General features: G+C 35.0%; 1 protein-coding gene across 1 annotated transcript in view; it reads right to left on the bottom strand.

Moving 5' to 3' along the window:
- The window catches only part of AP3B1 (adaptor related protein complex 3 subunit beta 1), a 267,726-nt gene that overhangs the window by 64,770 nt on the left and 185,312 nt on the right, over positions 1 to 17,644 (bottom strand). The window contains exon 22 of the mRNA XM_036848304.1: positions 11,907 to 12,013. Within this exon, the coding sequence (XP_036704199.1) occupies positions 11,907 to 12,013 (107 nt within the window). The remainder of the gene's footprint in view (positions 1 to 11,906; positions 12,014 to 17,644) is intronic.

Below are 17,644 nucleotides of genomic sequence, written 5' to 3' on the forward strand. Positions count from 1 at the left end.
ATTATGTATCAAGCACTGGGAACAGAAAGGCCAATAAAAAGGCCCTGTCCTATCTTCCAGGGACCCAGAGTCAAAGTTTTATTAGCTTAATATATTTCTAATATAAACGATAAGGCACCTTTCCCCTGCGCTAACGCTGATGTTTACTAAAGTCACTTGCCGTCTCCCACTTTATTCCCCATAGACTTCTAAAGAGCTAGAACTGAGGGACCTTAGAAACAATCTATTACAGTCTTCTAATTTCACAGATGACAATCTGAACAGAACTCAAATTTTGATGTACTAGCTTAAATTTACAAGATAACTTTGGCAGGGCACATGTTCAGTGAAGCATGAATGCCAAAATCTTCAGAAATAAATGAGTTTCCGAAATTATGTATTTTTAAAAACTTACTCTGAAAACTTTCAAGTGTACACGAAAGCACAGAGAATAATATAAAGAAAAACTAGGTGCTCATCACTAAGTTTCAAAAAGTTATCAACATTTGTCCAATCCTGTTCAATCTAATCTTTTGCTCTACTTTTGAATTACTTAAAGGAAACTCGAGATATGATCTAATTTCATCAGCAAATAGTTTGGTTTGTATATCTAACAGATAAAGACATGTCAAGAAAACTTACAATACTATTACCATACCTAAAAGAAAAAAAATTCCCCCAATTTAATGTAAAATACAGTATTCATATTTCCTTGACTGTCAATATATATATATGTCTTTTCAGAGTTGTTTTGCTTCAATCAGGATTCAGACAATACACACATTACATTTGGTTGGTATCTCTCTTAACCTAAATTATGCATGTTAAAGAAGAACTTACTGAAATTTTTTTTTTTTTTTTTTTTTAGCAGAAGTGTATAGTAGATCTGCAGTAATAATTTAGCATTTGGGGGAGATATTTATATATTCAGTAATGTGGAACAGCTGCAAATGTAGAGAAATAACCCTTTATTGATAGGCCTATAAAAGCTGTCTGTAATTACATTCTTGAATGATTTGAATAACAGTGTGTCTGATATATTTTAAGATAAGTGGCTTTTACTTTTCTTTGATATTAGGGTCATATACTGTACTTATCTATATTTGTACTCCATGTTCTCCTCTCTCTGGTAATAAATTAATATCTTAGTGTTAGTTTGGCATGTGCCCTAAAGATAAATTCATTTTCTTTTCCTTTGCAGAGAAACAAAGTTTTTCTAAGTACTACAATAATATTTTTCATGTTTAGGCCAGGTTCCTCATGTTAAAAGGTTAAATACTAATAAATAATACTTAATAGAATGGAAAATCAATTTTCCATACCATGCCTTGTGCTATGTTCAGAAAATTTTTGGCAAGCTTTTCAAAGAGGAACAGAGGTAACAGAAGTTAACTTGACTGATGTATGAATAAATAATAATTAATACATGATTGGCCAATGCATATTTTAATCTAAGATATCTTAAAGCTTAAAAGCAGTATTTTTCACTGCAAATATCACAATTCAACACAAGCAACAAAATTTGCAACATGGCAGTTGATAGTAACACAACGTTCAATCAACTTCAAATGTGGAAAATAAAATTGCCAGAAAAGATTAAATCCTCTTTAAACAAATGATATTTTAAAACCTCTTATTTCCTACTGTAGTAATATAATTATAATAAATGAAAGCTAAAAACCATAATCTTAGGGAAGAATTCTCAAGTGAACTGCCTCAGCTCTGAAGAGGGAACCCACAGCAAGGGACAGGAACTATTCACCATAAAGTACAAGGAAGAGAAAAAGAAAGGCCCAGGCCTTCTCTACCAATACCTCTTTAATCCTTCCATTTCTTACAAATTTATACACATATTTTCTTTTTTTTGATGGTGACCTTTTTTTTTTTGCCATAATAATTACTAGTTAATTAATAACTACAATTATCATCTGATGCAGCGGATTTTTCATTGTGGAGAATTCATTTCTTAGACTGGCATATATTTGCTTAAGCCAAATAAAAAATATTTTTACAATAAAAAGCCTGCAATTAAAAATGAATAACAACATCTTTTTAAAAAGTAGCTCCTTTTAGGCTTCCCTGGTGGCGCAGTGGTTGAGAGTCTGCCTGCTAATGCAGGGGACACAGGTTCGAGCCCTGGTCTGGGAGGATCCCACATGCCGCGGAGCAACTAGGCCCGTGAGCCACAAATACTGAGCCTGCGCGTCTGGAGCCTGTGCTCCGCAACAAGGGAGGCCACGATAGTGAGAGGCCCGTGCACCGCGATGAAGAGTGGCCCCCGCTTGCCACAACTAGAGAAAGCCCTCACAGAAACGAAGACCCAACACAGCCAAAAATAAATAAATAAATAAATAAATTAAAAAAAAAAAAAAGTAGCTCCTTTTAATAATCTAGGAAAGGGAGAGATGATAATGGTCTGTTACTAACTATGAGACCTCTGAAGTAGCACAGAAATAAAAAGATGAAGCAGTAGTATGGCATACCTTAAAGATTAATTTAAAAATTAAAGCAACTCATACCCAGAAGAGAACTGAATAAAAGAATAAGATGGGACATGGCTGGGCGATGGAAGCACAAAATACTGTCAAACTTTAATTAAAAAATGTTTTCAATTTAAGCAGACCCAGGCCAGTGACTTTTCATTATTTTTACCACAGTTCCATGACTACTGACATTTTCATCAGAACAAATAAAGGATTTTTCCCAAATTTAAAATGACAAAATTATTTTTAATTTTAACTTATAATTTCTTCCTCCTCTAAAGTCAAGGAAATTTGATCTTAGCTGGACTTGTCTCTTAGCCTGAGGCTTAAATATACCTTAAGTTTTTAAAGTGTAAAAAAATATATATTTTAAAAAATATAGTTCTTCTACCATATTAGAAAACAATCTTTATCACAGACATTATCATTTGTTTCGGGAATGAGACTACATATTCATGAAATGTCTGGTACATGACTTAGTAAAACACTTGTATTCAACAAAAACTCTCTCAAAGCAATCTGTCCTTGTAGACAAACTAGAAGAAAGCTGGCACTCTGGCAGAAGACAAGCAGACTGGAAAACAAAACTAAAATGCCCTAGCCTAGATCAATTTTAAAAAAGAGAAAGACCGACCTAAAAGTCCACTTCGGAGAAATGGAAATCAAATTCGATTACAACTGTCCATCACTATGATGTGCAATTATCCTAATAATTCCAAATGCTGGTAAGTTTCAAACTGAGAAAATCAGGTTCTGTATCATGAATTATGGTTTGTTTTTTCTTCATACTGTTTTAAAACTGACAAAGTAACCTCTGTGCCAAAAGCAGGTCTGATAGGTACTCTTGATTTTCCAATTAACTTCCTATAATACAAACTGGGTCAGGATCTCATTCCTAATCATGGATAGTTGTAACTTCAGTAGTTGCCAATCTTTATCAATAGCAAAAGTTATAAGCCTACTTTCCAGCTATTTTTCTATATTCCTTAGAGAAGAAGCTTCATAGAACTAATCAGATGGTGAAATTGGCTTGTGTATAAAAAAATGCCTCTACCTTGCCTCACTCTGCCTGCCTAAGGGCATTACATATGGGTTTCTTTCTTCTTACCTTCAACCTGTAAATCCTTGAAGGGGTTGGGGGGCCTTAGTTAAGTGGCTTTTTGGTCTTACTGACAAACAGCGTCATCTTTTCGCTGGTCACAGGAAAACTCCATGCTGGCTGCCCATAATAACATGCACAGACCTCAGTTTAATGCTGCTGTTGCTACTGTCTTTACTGTGACACTGTGAGGCTTTATTTCTTCGTTAAGTGATGAAGTGATGCCCCACAGTGCCAATTCAAGGAAAGCAGAAGGTGAACAGCATGTACTCAAAATTATCCTTTTACTTCTTATTAGAGGAAAAGTAGTTCAGATGTCTAAATTCTAAACTGTGTTCAATGTCAAAAGTTAACTCCTGCTAGATCTTAAGCTACTATTGTATAGAGGGACTGTGGAGTTTAGCCAATATAAAATAATAGTGTTTATGTACAGAGTCAGAGAAATAATGACAACTTGTATCTATAGAAATACCCAAAGGGCAAAACTATGTTACAAAATGAAAGTACTTAGTATACCGTAGTTACACACTTTTGAGTCAATTTTTCTTTTTTCTTTTGTTCTTATTCGACTGGAAACTCCCTGAGGGCAGGAACCTAGCCCATCTTGTACACAACTATATCTTTGGCACCTCCTCATATTCTGGCCTGAATAAACACTTGTTGAATGAATAAAACACTTAATTGGCATATGTGTAGTAAGGAATCTGGTCTCACTTAAAGAGATATCTGGACTTTGTTCTAGCTCTTGAGAAGTAACCTCCAAACCCTTGGAATCTCCTGAGTAATGGGAGTGCCTTTATTATTCACGGTGGGCCCCTAGGGGACCATACTTGATACTTTATGCCAACAGTGATTCCTAGTGGGCCCCTAGATAGCTTTGCTAAGCAGATAACTCAAGATGGAAGCTGGCCACACCAGAAAGACCCACCGTATGATTAGAGCGTTGGGGCTCTGGGCCCCTGATATCAGCCTGACCTGGAGGGGAGGGTGGGAGAGTGAGTTCAACCATGAGGCAACAATTCAGTCAACAGTGCCTATTTAGTAAAGCCTCAATAAAAACTCTAAGCTTGGTGAGCTTCCCTGGTTGGCAGTACTCCTGTATATACAACCAACTTTGATGCAAGGAGGGTAACCCTGAAGCTTTGAGTTTGAAACCCAGCCAGAATCTCCTCCATCCCTCTCTTCCTTTGGTTGATTCTCATTTGTGCCCTACTGCGATAATAAAACTGTAATCCTATGTATAGTGCTTTCCTGAGTTCTGTGACTGATCTAGTGAATTATCATACTTGAGGGTGGTTTTAGGAAACCCTTAAACTTGCAGTTGGCCTCAGTAGTCTTGGACAGATTTACCAGTCTGGAGGACTCTGCCCTAATATCAAGTTTGGCTACCTCCAAGTAGCATAGTGTATTAAATTGGAGTTTCCTTTTTGCAACTCTTGGTGTCTCTTTCATGGACTGTTCTTGGAATTACTTGCTACTCCTCAATATATTACCACTGTACTCTATACAGACTGCTTTTCTTTTTTTTTTTTTTTTTTTTTTTTTTAGCTACTTTATTTATTTATTTATTTATTTTTGGCTGTGTTGGGTCTTCGGTCCGTGCGAGGGCTTTCTCTAGCTAACGGCAAGTGGGGGCCACTCTTCATCGCGGTGCGGGGACCGCTCTTCATCGCGGTGCGCGGGCCTTTCACTATCGCGGCCCCTCCCGTTGCGGGGCACAGGCTCCAGACGCGCAGGCTCAGTAGTTGTGGCTCACGGGCCCAGCTGCTCCGTGGCATGTGGGATCTTCCCAGACCAGGGCTCGAACCCGTGTCCCCTGCATTAGCAGGCAGATTCTCAACCACTGCGCCACCAGGGAAGCCCCAGACTGCTTTTCTTAATGAACCTTCCTGCAGCCTCCTAAGTTAAATTCCACTTAGAGACTGTGATCCATGAGGATCAAATTGGTTATATTATGGCAGCTAAGTCAGTGCTTCCTCACTAATGTACCACAGACGGGTTAGAGGTATGCTGTGCTACCGCCTCTGCCATTAACCTCAGAAAAGTCAGGTGGCACCTGTGGTGACTGCAGCTCCTGGGGTGGGTGCCTTCCATCTCCTGCAGCATCCCTGTTTACCCCAGAGCACACTACAAGTATTACCACTTTTCTATATGTACCAAGACATGAAAAAGAAATCATTACTATAATTTTCTCATGACAGTATGTCACCAACATACTTCTCCAGCATCAGACTTGGTTATTCCAACCTATATGTGCTATACTTTAGTCACATTAAACAACTGTTTCTCCAATACTCCAACATTTCTAATAACAGAGGTGAACAATTTATTCTTATTTCACATTTACTCTTATATGCAAAATTTCTCCCTCCCCTTCTTTTCTCATCCTCTCCAGAAGCCTAATATTCTGAGGATTGCTATTTCTGAGTTCCTGGGGTTTGATATGTAACAATTTAGAAACTCTTAGCCTAACAATAATCTAGTAAAAAAAAAATCACTAGTAACTCACTAAAACTTCAGTTTGTTCACTGAAACACTATAGCAAGAACTAAAATGTTTATTTTTGGCCATCTCTAGGTCAATTGCCAATTAGTCTCATGGAAGACTGAAATAAATACTGTGTTTAAATGTCACCTGTATCATACAGTTTGAAAAAATAAGGTCTTTCATTACAATGATTATAATATTTACTAGAAATTATGCTTTAAAAATCTCTGTGTTCTGAATATACAATTCAAAGGGTAAAAACGAATAGTGAAATTTTTCATTTGAAAAATATTTAGTGTGAAAAAGGAACTGTTTTTTGGATTTCACTGTAAATATTTTGGTAATTTCAAAAAATAAAACCTACCCATATTGTACCAAACACATAAAGAAAATAAACTTAATAACTCACTGAAATAAACAAAAATCATCTATGAAACAGAAGTCATAATATAAGCTAAAAAACGTTTCATCTATTTATTTTCACGAATGTTCAAATCATCCCGGCATAACTAATTTCACTGCTTCAAAATTCCATAGATTCACAGAATATTAGAGTTAAAAGGAAACATGGAGATCTACCTTGCCATCATTTTAGAGTTGAGAAAACCAAATGACTTGCTCAATATAATTAGTAGTATTGATTCAGAAAGACAGACATTAAACATTAGATGTCAATAAAAAGGAATCTTACTCATTCATATACGTGCTTACCCTGTCTATTAAAAAATGGCTGCTTTTTGGATAATATATATATTACACCTTGACTAGAGAAACTCTGGAAAATATTGAAAAATATAAAGAAGAATATAAATCATCCATAATCTCATCACTCAGAAAACCTCTGTTAACAGTATAACACATTTCCTTCTATTCTTTCATTTTCCTTACATTTTAAAAACACAGTGTGAGTATACAATTTTATAAAATTGAGATAAAATAAATGATATTTTGGATTCTGTTTCGCCACTTAATTTTATACCACATTTCCCCACCTCATTCAAAGATTTAATAAAAACATCTTAAAGATTATACAACATTCTTTAATTTGACTCTGCCATACTTGATGTAACCATCATTCTCCTATCACTAGACACTGTGGTTACAAACAACCATGCACATAAATCTTTGTATTTCTAATTATTTCCTTAGAAGAAAAATCTAAACGTGAGATTACTGGGTCAAACAGTATGTATATTTTGATGACTCTATATATAGATGGCCAAATTGCCATCCAGAATGACGTCCTAATTTAGACTGTCATCAGTGGAGCAGTGTATATAATGCCTGTTTCACTGCATCCCTCACCAACAATGGACAATGGTTTTTATAATTTTTGCCGATGTCACAGGCAAACTGGTTCTTTAAATTTGCATTTGTTCATCACCACTACTGAATATTTTCATGTACATATTATCTATAATTCCTCTTTTACGAGTGTTGTATCTTTTATCCACTGAAAAAAATGTCTTATTGAAGTATAATATACATACAGAAAAATAAACATATCTTAAGGGCAAAGCTCAAAGATTTTTTTCATAAACTAAATATACCCATGTACCAGCATCTAGATCAAAATCAGAACATTATCAGCACCCCAGAAGCTCCTCTGTGCTCCTTTTCAATCATTAACTCTCCTGAAGGTCATCACTATTCTGACATCTAATACCATAACTTAATTTTGCCTGTTTTGTATTTCTGCTTATTTTTACAGTAATAACTTTACTTTAAAAAGTTAATTAGTATTTATTTTAAAACACTTAAACATTATAGAAAAGTACAAAAAAGAAAGCAACAAATCATCCAAAAATCCTATCACCAAAAATACTGTTAACCATGGTTAACATCTCTGTAAGTATGGATGAATAGACAGATGCACAGAGAAACAAATTATCCTGTAGAATGGGATTATAATCTTACTTTAATTGAATTGAAGAAAAGCTAAAATAAATCTAAAAAAAAATCCTACAAAACTTCAGATAAATGTTCTCTGAGAACATACAAACTATTAAGAGATTTGAGACTCATTAAAAAACAAAAGCTGTTTCAATTTTGCATATTACTGATTAATTTCCTACTATGAAAAATGAAATGATTAACATGCATCCTTTCTTCTCCTCAGCTATACTAGTAGTTTCGATTTCTTATACTATTTTAATTTTATCATTTACCCTTAAGTCTGTGACCATATTTCCCATTGATATTGACTCTCTTATTTTGACTCATCCTTTAACTGGTAAAGCAGTATCCCCAACTCCCTTTTTTTCTTTAAAGAAGGACTGACAGTTATTTTCCTGTTTGAGAATATCTATGTGTACCCTTTACAGAGAAAAATAACACAATTTTCTTGAGTCATACTTTCTTTCCTTTTCAAAGCTGTAATAACAATGTAATAAAAAATAATATCAGGAAATACGTAGCGTTTAACATGTATCAGGTACTGTTATAAGCATTTCATATATGTTGACTCATTTAACGCTAACAACAATTCTGTGAGATAGGTAGCATTATTATTTTTATTTTACAGATGAAAAAATCCGAGGCACCAAGAGGTAAAATGGCCCACCCAAGGTCTCTCATTTTGTAAAGTGGCAGAGCTCTGATTTGAAAGCAGGCTGTCTGGCTCAAGGGCCTGTGCTTTTAACTGCTACATTACACTGCTTTGAATGTTTGCAGTTGACACATGACTGGGGGAAGGGACGGTAAAGGATGCTACCAGCTTTAATGGGTGAAAGCCAGGGATGCCAGATGCTCTGCAATGAACAGTGCAGATTCATCCAATAAAAATTATACCACGTTCCTCACAACTTTCAAATGTCTTGTTGGACATTCATGAGGTGAAAACCTGTTCACCTGGTCCTAGAACACTTTTCATACCAGTACAAAGTAGTTTTCTTGGGGGGTGGGGTGGGTCATTGCAAGGTTTTAATGTACTCAATTTTCCAGGAATAACTACCAGAAAAACTGTTTGATGTTTTGGAAAATTATGTTATACCACGACCCATGGTAGTTGAGTTGCTAATACAATAATACACCTCTATCAATTTGCATTTATAGCCGCCAGCGTCATTTAACTACTTCACTACATTTATAATGTAGTCATGGTCAAGCATTTTATGTATCAATGTACTATGTATTATAAATTACTTTTATTTCTTCTTTCTATTGATTAGGGCAACATGTTGATTTTTAAATTATGGATGTACTCATCTTTGGATCCTAAATTTCATTTTAGGATCCAAAAGACCCCTATATTTGTTGAGGTCCCATACCATTATTGGGGGTTTTAATTTTTGAGGACTTTTATTTCCTCTGATGTCTTTAGTCTACTTCTTTCTAAATTTGTACACATAATGAGAAAACATACAATTTGTCTGATTCGTCTTTTTAAAGTACCATTTTGAGAGCTGGAGGTGAGATCAGGAGTCATGACATTCTGCACCAGAATATTCAATTTATCTCTACAGGTTCTACTTTTCAAAGTTTCACTTTTTTCTTTGTTTAAAGTTCTGTTTCCTTATTTAACTGTTGCTGGTGAATTTCTGGTTGCCATTCTTATTACTACTACTTGTTTGATCATTTTGTTGGCTTTTGGGGGTGAATGTTGTGATTCTCTTCACTTGGCAGTTCTTTTTTAATAAATTTATTTATTTTTATTTATTTATTTATTTATTTTTGGCTGTGTTGGGTCTTCGTTGCTGCACGCAGGCTTTCTCTAGTTGTGGCGAGCAGGGGCTACTCTTCGTTGCGGTGCACGGGCTTCTCATTGCGGTGGCCTGTCTTGTTGCGGAGCATGGGCTCTAGGCGCACAGGCTTCAGTAGTTGTGGCACGTGGGCTTTAGAGCGTGGGCTCAGTAGTTGTGGCGCATGGGCTTCGTTGCTCCATGGCATGTGGGATCTTCCCGGACCAGGGCTCGAACCCATGTCGCCTACATTGGCAGGCGGATTTTTAACCACTGTGCCACCAGGGAAGTCTCTGGCAGTTCCTTTTTTGCATACTCTTTGGATAGAGTGCTTTTCTTTTCCTTTGAAAAGACCATCCCAATAAATGTTTTCTTTAGGATAAAAAGGTGAATCCTTCAATTACTCTGTGATGAATGAAAACTTACTACAAGCTTTTCTAATCTCAACTGTATTCTTCTTATAGCTAATAAACTATAAGAGTCTACTCAGGGTCCATTATCACATATCATATCACTTCCAAAAATATTAGCTAATAGTTATTGAGTGATGACAACGTGCCAGTCACTGTTGTAAGAGCTTCATATTTATTATCTCATTAATCTCACAAGAATCCTGTGAGGTAGATATTATATTCATAGGAAACTGAGGTGCAGAAAAGTTACTTACCAATTTGCCCAAGGTCACAAAGCTAGTAAGTGGCAAAGCAGGGATCTGCATCCTGGTCATCTGATATCAAACCCAAGTTATTCAGACCTTATTGTCTCCCAGGTTTTTAGGGGCTTCCTTTCCCCTCAAAGACTGACTACGCTTCACTATAGATTTTTTGATTACCACTTTCTCTTTACAGCCTACTACAAATGCTCAATAAATATTTATTACTTAAATAAATGAAAGACTTAACTGCTTTTCCCCCATCTCTTCCAATGTGTCTTTTCCTTTTAGCAACAAGAAGGACAAACTAAAATCCCAAATACTGTTCATACTCATTTCTGAGCAGTCAAGAGATAATCACGTTCTACAATTGAAAAACATTATAAGCTTAAGAGTTTTTGCCTATACTTTCTAACTGAGCTGACCAAAGCTGAACAGAAATGCACGTAGCTCTTTTGAGTATTTCGTTGCACAGCCCTGATATCACATTTGCTTTGAAGGGGGAATTTTTTTGTAACACTGCGCAAGAATTAGGTACTTTTCTTTCTTACCTCTGGCAGAAGCAGCTCTATGCTCCCGGGCAGCTCAGATCACCAATCATGTACCCTGCAATGCCCTACCAGCCCTGGGAACCACTGATACACCAGATCTATTCAAGCTACCTGTGTGCCCATCAGAACTTACTGTTCTATCTCTTAGTTTGTCAGATTTCTGACATCAAATTAATAGGAGGTCAAGCATATCGACAGATTATGCATCTTAGGCAACATGCTTGATTTAGAGTGAAAGGTTAGTGGATATATCATGCTAACACAAAAAAGATTATTGCAGTTTCAGATACTATGACAGGCTGATGGTTTTGGCATTATTTTGAGACAGGCAAGCCTCTTGCCTCATTCCAAGTCATACCCTATAAATAACATTAAAGAATTTTTTTAGAGACACCAAGGCATGTAAATAAATGTATGAAGATAATGTAAAGAGAAATACAATATTGAATTTTTAAATGAAAACAGTCAGGTATTTTTAGTAGCCTATGATAAAAGAACAGTGTTGTAGGAATAGAATGATTATGGGAATGAAAGTCTGTTAATGTAGACAACAATTTTTATGGCAGAATCTATGTATATAAACTAATTCAATGCGGCAAAGAACCCTTGTATGTTAGAGATATATAACAGTACCAGAGAAAAATGTACACATGATAAGTAAATGTGGATAATAAGGAGAAGTAAATTGAGATGATAATGGTTTGGATAGAGCAAATTAAAGGATATATGTATAACTGATTCACTTTGCTGTACACCTGAAACTAACACAACATTTAAATCAACTATACTCTAATAAAATTTTTTTTAAAAAGATTAAAAAAAAGTTCACAAAATTAAAAGGTCAGATTTGAAACAGACTTGTTAGAGGAAGAACTGTTTGAGACTAAGAATCTACTTCAATTATTTGCATTTTAATAAAAAAGATGCAATGGCATCACTTGAAAACTGAGCTAATGTATTTTGAAAATTACTTACACTGATGACTGATGAAGAAGCTGACAAGTTTAAACCTTCAAGATCAGCTATCAAGCTTGGAGAAAGAGCTGGGGTGGGAAGTACAACTGGAGTGGACGCTGGGTTAACTATAAGAAAAGGCTCAAATTAGCAAATATGCATGAAAATTTAATTCATATTACTAAAAGCAACATTTTTATTTTGCTAGTAAATCTAATTAAATTACTTTGATTAATAAATCTATGACAATTCTATTTAACATCTTGATTTAGGCAAGTTATTATCAAGTCATGGCAGTTAGTCTTAGCTTTCAAAACATAATGGCAAATCCTATAACAAAATAAGAATATAAATATCTTGAGTAATAGTTTTTGAAAATTTTTATCACCTAACATTATCACTAACATTAATCACCCAGTAACTTCACTAAAAGAGGAAGGTAAAGAAACATTTTTTCAGACTAATGTAAAAATAACAAGCTTTCAAGAGAGTTCTCCAGTTGAGTTATAAGTCTTAAAAGGGTGCTTATTAAATCCTTTCTCTATTTTATTCTTCACTGTAATAATTATAAGGGGCCCAAACTACCTAATTCCCTTCTAATTATACTTTGTCAGCAAAAGCTATGTGCTATATAGAAATGTTTGATTCTAAAAAAATTTGAAAATCTTTTGTAAATGCAAATCTGATCATGTTACTCCCTTGCTTAAGACTCTTCAAAGGCTCACAATTGCCTACAAGATAAAAGTCCAACTCCTTAATTAAATACACAAGGTCCTCTATGATCTAGCTCAGCACTGTCCAATAGAACTTTCTGTGATGATGGAAATGTTCTGTGGCTGTATGTCCAACATGATGGCCACTAGCGCATATACCGAATGTGCTCTTGAAATGTGGTTAGTATGACCAAAGAACTGCATTTAAAATTTTAATTAACTTAAAGAGCTACATGTGGCCAGTGGCCACCATACTGGGCAGGTCTAGCCAATTTCATCAGCCAATTTCATCTCCAATTTCATCAGCCACTCCTATGTTCTAGTTCTACCAAATAAGAGTTCCCAAGATCTTGTTTCATGTCTTTGAACCCTGTATATCGTACGTAGAAGGTACGTCTTTGCCTTGCTCACCTTGCAACCTCTACCCAGTAAGATACCACTTAGAGGGAAAGCACAGCCTGACTCACTTAAACACAGCTTATATGTGCCTCATTTGTTCCACAGATATACCTGGACACACTTCTACAACCATACTTCTCTTGTAATACAAATTTGTGTCTTTACATATTTTCATTTCTACTGGTCTGTGTGAGCAGACTTTGACACATTAACTTTTAGTGCTTAGTAATTGCTCAACTGTTTGTTGAATGAAATAAAATTCAAATGCGGAAAAAGTTTTAGCTTCCAACAAGTTCTCAGGCTAAAACGATACTATAAAGGAAGTAACGTTTACTTCACATGACATCACTTTTCAAAGCATGTTTTTCTCACTTTAGTCTCACAATATCTTGTAAGCTAGGCAGAACAGATGTTAATTCATAAAGTTAGCAATAAATATTTCTTGAACAAGAGAGCAAGGGAGAGACAAAGAAGTTCAAGATACAGTCCTTGTCTTCAAGTGATTTAAAACCTAATTGAGAAAAAAAGATACTCATGATTGAAGAAAAAAAAATACAGTCCATAAGTGATACTGCCAAAAGAAGAAAAATATCAAAGGAAATCTTAAATAAAATCTCAACATACACAATAAAAAAAGCAGAGTGGAGACTGGGTGGAGGAGGGAGTGGAGCCGTTGGTTGCTCCCTTGCACTCCTAAAGGAGTGTGCCCTTAGTGTGAAGCATTGCTACAAATGCCCAGGTCTCCTTAGACATATGTTGAAAACCACTAACAATTAGCAAGTGCCATAGGGAATCGGAAAAAAAAAAAAGAATCAATGGGGATAGGGTGGTAAGAGAAGGCTTGGTGAGTAGGAGGGAATGAAGCCCAGTTTTTAAGTAAGGGTAGAATTCAAATAAGAAGAAAGGAAGAAGCTGGTTACTTACTGAAGCTGGTTAGTTACTGAATGAGATCATGTAAACAAAGGCTGAGAGGTGGGAAACTGTAAAGCTAAGAGGGTTGGATTTATCCTATACACCAAGGAGAACTGTGAAAAATCTACCAAGAAGAGGAATGATATGACATACGGTACTGCAGGATGATTAGTCAGAGGCCAGTGTAAGAGACAGGCTAAAGAACTGGAAAGAGCACTCGGGCCGGCAGTGAGGAGGAATTTACAATAGTTTAGGCATGATGTGACAAGGACTGAAGTAAGATAATGGCAGTGAGCAGGCAGAAAGGGTATTTATATAAAGACATTGTAAACTGAGGCACAGGGAGATTAAGACTTGCAAGATCATAAAACAAGTGAATGGTAGAACCACTACAGGACTAGAGATTGGTTCTTCTAATTGAATCAAAATGTGTTGCCTTTCCATGCAACATGTAACTTTTCTGGTGGGTTCTAAGTGCATGTTTGTTCATTTGTTTGTCTATCCATCCATCCAAAATATTAGATGATCATATAAGGAATAAAAATTGAGTAAGAAATAGCCTCTGATTTCAACTCTAGTTTGGCTAAAGACATAGAGAAGAAAAAGACAAGAGAAGAAAAATTCACACCAAAGGTAAGCTTGACTCTTAAAAAAAAAAAAAAAGATAAGCTTTTAGTATCATTTCAGAAGGCAGAGGCTCTGGCATTAAACAAATGATTACACATCTGTTAACAGGTCTGGCAAGATGAAAGTTGGCACTGAAGGTTTATCCTAAATTGGATTCTGCAGCCAGTTGACTGTGGCAACTTAACGTGTAAGAAACAAAATGACTCTATGTAGTTTTTTTTTTTTTTTAATAACATGACATACAAATTAAAATTAGATAACATTTCCACCTATCAAATTGGCAAAGGTAATTTTTAAATACAAAATCTAGACTGGTAAGGATAAAAGGAATCTGGCACTCTCATATTACTACTGTGTAAGTTGGTACCAACTTTGTGGAAGGCAATTTTAGACGGTAGAATTCTTCAAAGCCTTTTTCCCGGCAATTCTACTCCTGGGAATTTATCTTAAGGATAGAGTCATGGAGATAATGCAATAATACACTTATGAAGATGTGTGTTGCTCACTGATTATGACAGTAAAAATGGAAACAATAGTAGTTAATTGAACAATAGTTTAATTTCCAACAACAGTAAACTTGTTAAATAGGATTTATTACAACAACATAAAGGATAACCATGCAGTCATTAAAAATGAAGTTGTTAAAGAATATTTATGGCAAGGAAAGGAATGTGTACGATAAAAAGAGAAAGAAGCAAATAATGAAACAGTACCTCAGTACAATCCAATCTGTAGGGAAAGGGATTTGCCCATGAAAAGAATCTGAGCTGATTTGTCAGAATGGTAATCCATTTTCTTTTCTTTTTAAAACTTTCTACAAAACACTTTCTTTACTAAAGTATATTTAATAAAGTAATTATACAATTGTTCTTCTGATCAAAGTTATGCTTTAAAATCTCAGTAAAACTTTTAATATATAATGGTTATATATATAACCATTTTAATATATAATGGTTATATATATTGTATATATATATATATAAAACCATTAAAATGGTTATACATATATATACAATATATATAACCATTATAATGGTTTTATATATATATATAATATATATAACCAGTATAATATATAATGGTTTAATATGAAGTTATTTAACTTTTTAAATGTAATTTGCTGCTGTGGTGTCATCATCATCTCCATCACAGCTAACTCTTATATCAATATAATGTTCATCATGTGCCAAGCACAGTTTTAAGTACTTTTACATTTATCAACTCATTTAATCCTCTTAATATTCTTAATAAGTATTACTATTATCCCAATTTTATAGATAAAGCAACTAAAGCACAGAGAGATTAAGTAACTTGCCCAAAGTCACACAGCTAGTAAATAATAGAAATGGGATTCAAACTCAATCTAGCTCCACTGTCCTCTTAGCCACTCCACTCTACTGCCTCTAGTACAGTTTATTCAACAGTATGACATCACAGATCATAAGACTTATTTGTGGCATGATTATTGTTGGTTGATAAAATTTTAAAAAGACTTCAGTTAGTTGTACTAATAGTGTAATTACATAGGTTTATATTTCCTATAAAAGGATGCCAGAATATGATGGCTGCTTTATCCAACTGAGACCAACCACATGGTATGAGGTACTAAAAGATATTTTAATTTTCAGAAATATAAACTATGTCTGGAAAAAATAAAGTGTATTTCTGTCACTAAGCCTATGTACTGTTAGGCCGTATATTCTCCTACTATAAATATTTTCTAACGTATTATCAACTGACACCATGAAACAGAGTCATATAATGTCGAAATCTAAAGGAACTGTAGAAACTTTTCAGCCATTCTTTTTTCATTTTACAAATGAATAAAATGAGACAAATTAACTCACTTAACTGATTAAAGGCCAGGCCAGGACTAACGCCTGTGCTTCTGATAACACCCCCTCAACAGATGCAGCAAGGAAATATCAAGTTACTTATTTAAAATCACAGAACTGTTTTATAGTAGAGCCAATTTATTGCCAGGGCTGTTAACTATACTGCCTCCTTAGAGAGAGAGGATGATTATTTCAGGCAGTAGCAAGCTCTTTCCCTCCTCCATGTCTTTTTTCTCCTCACTCTTTTCTCTTGCCTCCAACTGCCTGACTAATTCTTACTTATACTCAGCTCCACCGTTACATCCTGCTACAGCTAGGTGGGTTAGGTACCCCAATACCTAACAGCATTCTGTGCATATCTCTTTCTCATTTCATTTATAATGTGGTAATCTAAGGGCTGACTTATCTGTTTCTCCCATGACACCTGGAGAGTTCCGAGGGGAGGGACAATGTTACGTCCATTTAGAATCTCTAGTATATAGCAGATTACCTAGATCATAGCAAGTGTTCAATAAACGTTTTCTGAATGAAGACATAGATAAATTGAGGACTTGCAGTTCTCCTGGTATGCAGTGTGTACTGAACAAAACATCTCTGTGGATTACGATTAGATAAAATGTAAGAAGTGTGTCTGCCCTTCCTTCAAAATTAATCTAATTCTCACAGCAGAGAACTCAAGCCGCTGGAGAGTGACTTTTTAGTTTTGATCAACAAACTGCTTGCCATGGACAATGGAGAACTATTGTAGGCTAATAAGTAGCACATAACAAAGTCAGTGTTTTAGGAACCATCATCAACAATGCTTCTCTCCCACAACACTCCACTTATTTTTATCTTTAAGCTTCTTCCAGAAGGCCTTTTAGCTTGTTAATTGGTTTTTGTCTCTTTCCTCATATTTTAACCATACTTTGCACCTCTATTATCTCTCTTACATAATAGCTACTAGCTCAGGTATCTATGTCTGGCTAGATTCTAGTCTCTGGAAGAGTATGACTAAATTCTATTCATCTGTTCTAGCACCTAGCAAAGTACCTTGCACTTATCAGACAATCCACAAACATTTGCTAAATTGACCAAAAAAAAAAAAAAAAGTTTCAAGTGTCATTTCTGACAAATGCAAGATTACAAAAGATTTTAAAATAAATAGTTCTCGGGTATTAAAATCAAACAGAAATATACCATTAGTTGAGTTAAATATAAGTTAGGATGAAATTTCCCTTAAAATTAAAATGAAAATCTTACATTTAAATTCTTAAAACTTAATATTTAAGAA

This window comes from Balaenoptera musculus, chromosome 3, assembly GCF_009873245.2.
Source record: "Balaenoptera musculus isolate JJ_BM4_2016_0621 chromosome 3, mBalMus1.pri.v3, whole genome shotgun sequence".
NCBI lineage: Eukaryota > Metazoa > Chordata > Mammalia > Artiodactyla > Balaenopteridae > Balaenoptera > Balaenoptera musculus.